General features: G+C 43.1%; 1 protein-coding gene across 2 annotated transcripts in view; it reads right to left on the bottom strand.

The window, feature by feature from the left end:
• Positions 1 to 8,726, bottom strand: part of cdh8 (cadherin 8) — a 90,174-nt gene that overhangs the window by 52,751 nt on the left and 28,697 nt on the right. For both annotated transcript variants that reach the window (XM_061244633.1, XM_061244634.1), the window contains exon 2: positions 681 to 975. In XM_061244633.1, coding sequence (XP_061100617.1) covers positions 681 to 975 — 295 coding nt within the window. The remainder of the gene's footprint in view (positions 1 to 680; positions 976 to 8,726) is intronic.

Genomic DNA, 8,726 nt, shown 5'->3' with positions numbered 1-8,726 from the left:
TGATATCATAATGGAAGGAATACACACACACACACACACACACACACACACTCACACACGCGTACACACACACATACACAGTCTGCAATGGACAATTGCAGCACGTTGGCAGCACTAAATTGTTCTTTTAGTGGAAGTGTAGGCTATTTCCAGTGATTAAGATAAATTCCCCTCACAGGTCATGACCTAAGAAAATTATCCGTGCAAACGAACGGACACATTTTGCGTTTATATGTGAGCTGCATTTGAAATAAGTGATCATTTGTAACTCCTTCACATGCATGGATGGGCCGCATAGATGTGCCAATGCATTAACAGCGCAAAATGAGATTATGCTCGCAGGTCATTTTCATGATATTTATGGCCAGTAAAAAAATTGGAAAAGTGAAAATGAATTAAACTCATTTTCAACATCCCACAAAAAAATGGGGATCGTAATGATAATCTGCATTGAAATGATTCGCATTAAAATATTTCACACAAAATTACAATGCGCAATGTAAATGTCAGCTGTAATATACAAAACATTGAGCATTTTCTCAAGAAAGCAGCACTGTCGGAAACAACGGTGTCGTAAACGGCTGGAACGCGGTGAGAAAGTGAAGACTGGAGACAAATGAAGACAGGAACAGGGAGTGTAAACCGCGCTGCGGTTCTGTGCGGACGGGCAGTGCGCTCACCTACTGGGGACATCTCGGGCACAGTGGCGTGGTAGGGGCCGTTGTTGAACTCGGGCGCGTTGTCGTTGATGTCCTGCACCTTGATGGTGAACTCGGAGGGGGGCTCCATGGGCTCGTTGGTCTCCCGGTTGATGACCTGCGCCGTCAGCGTGTACTCTGCCTTCTCCTCCCGGTCCAGCCTCTTCATGGCGTGGATGTCGCCCGTCTTCTCGTTGATGGCGAAGATGGTGCCCGCGCCCTCGCCCGCCAGCACGTACTTGATGCTCTTCCCGCCCACGTCCAGGTCCGTGTGCAGCTGAAAGGAGAGCAGACAAAATGGAGTCAGCGAGAGATGAACCGTGACCGGAAAAAGGTGACGGGCGAACAAAAAAATCGCTTTAACACGGGACAGGGAGCAGAGGGGTTCAATTTAGCGGGAAGCGGGAGGAAAAGTAAGATGCGCGTGTTTGGCGCGACAGCTAAATTGCCGCGCGCAGAGATAAATGCTGGAGACTGAAAGGCGGCTGGGAGCTTCTGACAGTGCCTCATATCCCAGCCCTGCTATTTAGGCCCTGATCTGTCAGCGGCGGGAGCTGGACGAGGCGTCCGCTCCGGCCATCTTTTCCCTCTTCCCGCTGACTGCTCGCTCGCGGTCCGTCTGCGGAGGTCGCCACGCCGGTGCGGGCTGTGGTCGTGAAGCCCGCCAGTTAGCGTCACGAAGCCCCGCAGGCCCGCCTGTCACCAACAGACGACCACGCCCGCACAATGGACGACTGCCACGCCGCAAAGTGGGTCAAGTAGGCGCAATTCCAGTAATGGCTTCAGCAAATTTCCATCTTTTTTTTTCAGACTTTTTTTTTTTTGGGTTGGTTGGAGTGGTGATGCTGGGGAAAGGGTGGGCCTAGCACTCTTGCCAAATCGCCCAAGGGACACAAGCTCTTAAGAGAACGCGAGACAGAAATAACAATGTCAAAACAAACCCCCCAAAAAAAGAAAGAAATAGAGAAATAAATATTGAGAAAAATTGTGGGATGATGTCTTTCGACTGACACAACTCATTATTTTGGCACATGGGCCTGCCAGGAGTCATTACCCTCCTGACAGGCTGGGCGAATGTGCCAGGATGAGCGAAACAGACTCCTGGTGACTGTCACCTGCCACTTCTCCTCATCCTGCCAGACGTTTACATCGTCTCACCTGCCCAGGGTTTAGGGGAGGGGGTGGGGGTACTCTTGTCAACCCAGGGACGTTTGAGGGAAACAAATAAGTAAATAAATAAATAAATAAATAAATAAATAAATAAATAGAATTACCTCCATGAAAACCTTGGAACACAACACTTTTTGCGTCTATCCACAGTGTAATCCTGACAATAAACTTTTTTAATCTATTTACGTATTTTATACAGAGGGCTTTTCACTCACTTATCACTCGTTAATTTGCCCTACAATTATCAGTAGCTACAGTATGTGTTTCCAGTTGGAGTTTAAAACTTGCTGCTGGGAAAGCTACTTCGTTGCGCATGCCAGGCACACCAACAAGCAAATGCCACTGGCCTTTACGAGTCAGATTTATAAATGCTCCGTTTTATTTCTTTATGGAGTGACTCTGGCTTCTTTTAAATTAGCCGCTCACTCCCCAAGGTAAGGGGTATCTGGGTTGGAAAAATAACGGAGGTATTCTCATATATAATACGGCTAAAAAGCCATCCAATTATTATTATTTTCTAAATGCAGGTATGGTTTGCGTTCTTCGGCGTGGTGATTGGGAGCACGTTTAGGGACTTGGTGAAGCATGTACACGGCTCTATGAACAGGCCCAGTCCTCAGCAGGTTCTGTGGATGATGTGTGCTGTGTACTGTATACCTGCAGTTCATGCATATGCCGTCTCAGAGGTGCTGTTCACAGACACTGACAAAGCACATTCTCCTTAAATTGTCGCACCTTGCACTTTTGTTTTCCTAATTGTGCCATCATTCCACATGAAAGATCTCCCTCATTAATATTGCCATTTCACAGCATCTACATTCTGTGAATCCTCCTAAATGAGCCCAAATTAATGATGTCGGTGTCTGTGTGTGGTGTGAAGAGTTTGTAAGTGTGTGTGTGTGTGTGTGTGTGTGTGTGAGAGAGAGTGTGCTTGTGCATCTGAGTGAATGCATGCATGTGTGAGTGCTCTGTGTGTGTGTGTCTGTGTGAGGTGGGGGTGGTCTGTGTTTGTGTGTGTGTGAGCGTGCGTGTGTGTCTGAGTAAATGCATGCATGTGTGAGTGCTTTGTGTGCGTGTCTGTGTGAGGTGGGGGTGGTCTTTGTTTATGTCTGTGTGTGTGTGGGTGTGTGTGTGTGTGTGTGTGTGTGTGTGTGTGAGCGTGCGTGTGTGTCGAAGTGAATGCATGCATGTGTGAGTGCTTTGTGTGTGTGTGTCTGTGTGAGGTGGGGGTGGTCCGTGTTTATGTCTGTGTGTGTGTGTGTGTGTGTGTGTGTGTGTGTGTGTGTGAGCGTGCGTGTGTGTCTAAGTGAATGCATGCATGTGTGAGTGCTTTGTGTGTGTGTGTCTGTGTGAGGTGGGGGTGATCTGTGTCTGTGTGTGTGAGTGAGAGAGAGAGAGAGAGAGAGAGAGAGAGAGAGAGAGAGAGAGAGAGAGAGAGAGAGAGAGAGAGAGAGAGAGAGAGAGAGAGAGAGAGACTGTGCTTCTGTCCATCGGTTTAATTCAGCCTTTAGTTGTTTGAGGATAATGGCACATAATTTAGACTTGACGTTTATATGCACATGCTTAATAATAGTAATGAAAGGAAAGGTCAGGCAAGGATACAAATACTTATATCATATCAGAATTGGACATTGGCCGAGTAATAGATCAGATTATTTGCGCACTCTGTGTTCAAATTATCTCTTGCTAAATATACTGACAGATCAGAACATTGCATGAAATTGTGTAATTTCCTGTGTTCTAGGTGGACATTTCTTATCTAATCTTTTTCTTGATTTGGCAAACCTGATTGCAACCCAGGGCCTGACTCATCACTGCATTGTAAAGAACAAGAAAAATAAAAGCCCTGACCTATCTCTATTTGCCCCATAGGTCTCCTAGCCACACAAGGGTTTGGACTTGAACTGGGCCACAAGGTGCTTCAGTGCATGGAGAAATATCCTCAATGGGACACGGCCTTCAGTAGGGCCCCCTGGTGGTCAGACCCAGGACCCGGGGTTACCTGCCTGTCCTAGAGTTGAGAGAATGCAGTAACTGACCCCCTCACACAGCACTTGCATCATCACTGCACATAAATAACACGTGTGTATGCACATGACTACATGCTAAATTACACGCTTGCATTGGCAGCCAAAACCCTTTTTTTTCCTCTTGACATGATGGCAAGGTCCAGTTGTAGCAGGGTAATGTAACCTTCTACTGGTATATACGTATGTGCCATTTGGGGTGTATTGAATGTAGAAATGTGTGGTATAGAAACACCTCTTCGTAAGCTGAAGCAGCTCAGACAATCTTTCACCCAACAATGTGAACTCCTCTTTTCAGTATGTTGTAAAAAAAAAAAAAAATTTTTGGATTCCATTTGAGTCCAGATAGATAAAACCTTCATGGAAAATGCTTTTACCATCTACAAAGAAAAGAGTTCTCTGTATACTGCTTCAGTCTTCATAGCCTATCTATTATATACACTCAATGAGCACATTATTAAGAACACCTGTACAGTCAATCGTGTGACAGCAGTGCAATGCATAAGATCATGCAGATATGGGCCAGGAGCTTCAGATAATGTTCACATTAGCCATCAGATTGCGAAAAATGTTTTATCTAAGTGGCTTTGGCCATGGAATGATTGTTGGTCCCAGACAGGGAGGTTTGAGTATCCAAGAATCTGCTGATTTCTTGGTATGTCCACACACAACAGTCGTGCAGGGAATGGTATGAAAAACAAAATAAAACATCAAGTGAGCAGTAGTTTTGTGGGCAGAAATGCCTTGTTAATGAGATAGGTCAGTGGAGAATGGCCAGACTGGTCAAAGCTGACAGGAAGGTGACAGCAACACAAATAACCACACATTATAACAGTGGCGTGCAGATGCATCTCTGAACACACAACATGTCAAACCTGCAAGTGGATAGGATACAGCAGCAGAATACTTCATAAGTTTAAAAAATAAGTCAAATAAATGCCTCATAAAGAGTATGGGCCTTGCTGTGAGTGAAAAGCCACTCTCCGTCTGCCACAGTTCATTAGCACTGCTGAACTTCTCTGAACGAGACCTAAATCACAGTTTGTGCTGCTCCCAAGATTACACTTGGCTGCCTTGGAGAATCTCGTCTCAAAAGATGAAACAGTCATTTTAGTGGCACGCACACCTTCATCCCATGACACATCGCCACGAATCAGGGGGTTTTATGGGCCTCTCTGGAGTCATATGTCATGCCCTGCTCTGCAACGGGCAGCAGCAGCATCAGCATTGGCCTAATAAGAGCCTCTCCATTCCCCAGTGCTATAGGCCACCGACTGGAGCTCCACACAAAACTTACCCAGGAGTTACCAACACGCCTTCTGTCTGGGAAAACCTGCAGCCAAGACCTTTGGTCCAGCGAAATAAAAGGTTTTTGCTGAATTAACCATTGTCCTCAACTTTGATTTACATATAACATATTTTCTGTTGGCTTGCTTTTCTTCACTGACAGTTACAGCAACCACCAAAATTACATTTTCTTGTGAGAAAAAAAAGCACATTTAACACATTTAAGTCCAAGTAAAAAAAAAAATTAATAAAGTAGATTTAATCATGGACCAATAGGAGAAATTAACTGAACGTTAACACAGACCAAAGAACAGAAATAAATCTTCTACACTCGCAGTGTTCTCTGACCCGTCCATACTACCTATGGACATCACACAGGCTGAAAAACACACACAGCGTGTCTGCATCACGGCTTGGGGACCGGAGGGCAGGAGAAGATGAAGCCCACCAGAGGCTCCGCGGAGACAACGCCAGCGTCAGATTAAATGCTAAATTAAACAATGTAGCAGCTGAGCTGTCCTTCAGCGGGGCTAACACTGGACGGCAGGGAGCTACGGCGAACAGTTCATTCACTATCCATTCATTCACCAGCAATGTCATTGAGCAACATGAACGTAAAACTAATGTCAGCGCTAAAACGGGCGCTCAACGCACGCCCTGGGAGGATTCCGCAGCTCCCGTCTCAGATTCAGCTCCGCTTGGACTACAGGCGCTGGAGCGTGAGGGAGCATTTACGTTTTTTTTTCATTTCTGTGCGGAGGAGAAAAAAAAAAACATTGTATACATGTTCATGCCTATCAAACCAGGCTGCAGAGAAGAAAGTCACAGCTTGTTGTCTTAGGAGAACTCGTAAGAAGACACCCAGCATGTTTCCTGGATATTTTCTAGAAGAGAGGCAAATGTCAGTGTTGGCATGGTCTCTTTAACTATGACAGCTGTAACCTTGTCGGCAGGAGTTTTTAACATGTCACCCGCTCGCTGGTGTCAAGGCAACAATGCCCCACGCCACAGCATTCTGCATTCTGTCGATTTAACTGCCTAAATTTTAAATATTGTCGCAATTTCACCAAACCAGAAACAACACATTCTGAAAGCACTCGTTTTGTTGACTGGGGCTGGTGAAAAAATCTATTTCCACATAAATATTTCAGTAGGTAATACAGCACCATGTAAGAGCGAATACAACATTTTGTGTTACTCTACATTATGCAATAATAGTTTGAATGTTAGAGGCAGATGGCACTGTGTATGATACACGATATTCTCGGTTATTCTTGGAAGCACAATTTTCTTCCCAGATCCTCCACAGAGAACACGATTTTAGGCTCCAATATATGGTTTAGGTTTCATGTTCCTGCATTTTATATTCACATTATGAATGCATCAGCAATCTGCAGAAAGGAAACAAGGACTTAGGGAAAAAAATATGTGAAAGCTCACACTGATGAGTTCCTACTGTCTGGTGACATCCATGTACAGTAAAAGTGACAGGATCACAGTGGATTTGATCAACTCCAGTGAACATAAAATAATGTCATCGGACATAAAAAAAAAAAAACATCACAAAGACAGGGATTCAATTTCACTGTCTGGTCTAGCTGTTCAAAATGACAATGTTCATTTGTATACTATATGTTGCTTTATGTTTGCTTTGTTTTGAATTAAAAGATGCTCCTTATTGGATACTATACTACATTCCTTATTGCAAATTAGCACAGTGTTTTAGAACTAAGCACAGTGTTTTAGAACTAGCTTTTAATACAAAGACAGCAGATCCAAGTTACACATGAGGCCCTGTTTACCCTTAAGCAAGATGGTTAGTGTAAATTGATTAATATTGATTTCAAATATGCTCTAAAATTGATATTATGTGCAATATGACAGCTGAGCAAGTTGCTCTGGGTAAGGGTGGTTGTAAAGAAGAAAATTATGATTATAAGTTCATAATATATAAAGTTTATAAAGCTTAAGTTTCAGGTTTATAGGAAACAGCAAGTCATCTAGGTCATCTTTGCCAGCTATTGATGACCTAGCCGCCATAATCATATACTGTAGGTTACTTTCCCTTAACTGGGTATTCTGGCTTGAAATCGACATTTATTCCCCAAAGCAAATTGCATTAAAGTTTATCACTGTTATGTGCACTATAATAATATTAATACTTGTAGGCTCCATTATAGTATCATTACCTTCACCTGTATGGAAGTATGCAAATGATAACTGTTTAAATTAGCAAGCTAAATACATCTTCCAACTTACACCTAGCCAGCAACAACATCCAATTCATTAAAATGATATTGCTATAAAAACACTTTGCGCATTGCTGCAAGTAGTTTAATTTAACACAGTTATGTATTTTATACTAATACAGCTAACCTACATATACACCTATGAAGGTGAGCTAACTATAGGTCTATGTAACTATACTGTATCCCTATGCAAAATGCTAATTTCATTGTGCCATCTTACAGAAATTAAAATGCATTTCAAGTTAACATTATTTTTTTTTCATTAATGCAAAAATGTCTCTCTCTCTCCCCTCTATTTATCTCTCTCTCTTTCTATATCTGTCTCTCTCTCTTTATCCCTCTATGTCTCTTTCTTCCTCTCTCTCTCTCATTATGGGGTGGTAAAATGGGAATTTTGTTGCTATCAAGGGGAAGATAGAAGTAAAATACCAGAGAATCATTTAGGACAATGACCCAAATGAAATACAATGAAATTGCTGAAAAACAAGAAGTTCAGCATTCTAGAATTGCCCCGCCAAAGCCCAGACATAATTCAGTTGAAATGACTGTATATGGTTGTACAAATCTTCTTGGAGAACATTCCAAGATCTAAATGTGCAAAGCTGGTACAGACATACCCCAAAAGACTTGCTGAAAATGTCTATGTATAATGTGTTGATGCTGGGGTCTGAACACCATTTTAAATGGCATGTGTAAAGTGATGCAATCAAAATATGTTAGTATGATAAAGGAGAAAGGGGCGGCCTGTAGCGTAGTGGTTAAGGTAAATGACTGGGACAGGCAAGGTTGGTGGTTCGAATCCCAGTGTAGCTACAATAAGATCCGCACAGCCATTGGGCCCTTGAGCAAGGCCCTTAACCCTGCATTGCTCCAGGGGAGGATTGTCTCCTGCTTAGTCTAATCAACTGTACATCGCTCTGGATAAGAGCGTCAGCCAAATGCCAATAATGTAATGAAAGGGAAAATATGCAACTTTGTTAGTTATGCTACAACACGAATACATGAATGGGGTATGAATACTTTCTGAAAGAGCTGTTGGTCCACAAAACCTGATATGGAAAAATAAGGATCAAGGAGAATAGTTATTATACTGTTGCAATTCCAGGTCCCAGACCCACAATGGTTCTGATTCCATATTTCTACACCTCTGCATTTTTTCACATGTTAAGAAGAACACATTGCATAGTATCACCACCACAACAGTGATTTCCCTCCCATACCAAATCCTCTATTAATTCTAATCTATTCAGCTCATGCTGTGGTGGACTGGCTGGAAGACAGGGTGGAGATAGAAG

Source organism: Conger conger, chromosome 6, assembly GCF_963514075.1.
Source record: "Conger conger chromosome 6, fConCon1.1, whole genome shotgun sequence".
In the NCBI taxonomy this organism is placed as follows: Eukaryota; Metazoa; Chordata; class Actinopteri; order Anguilliformes; family Congridae; genus Conger; species Conger conger.
This window is presented reverse-complemented; position numbering and strand designations above follow the sequence as displayed.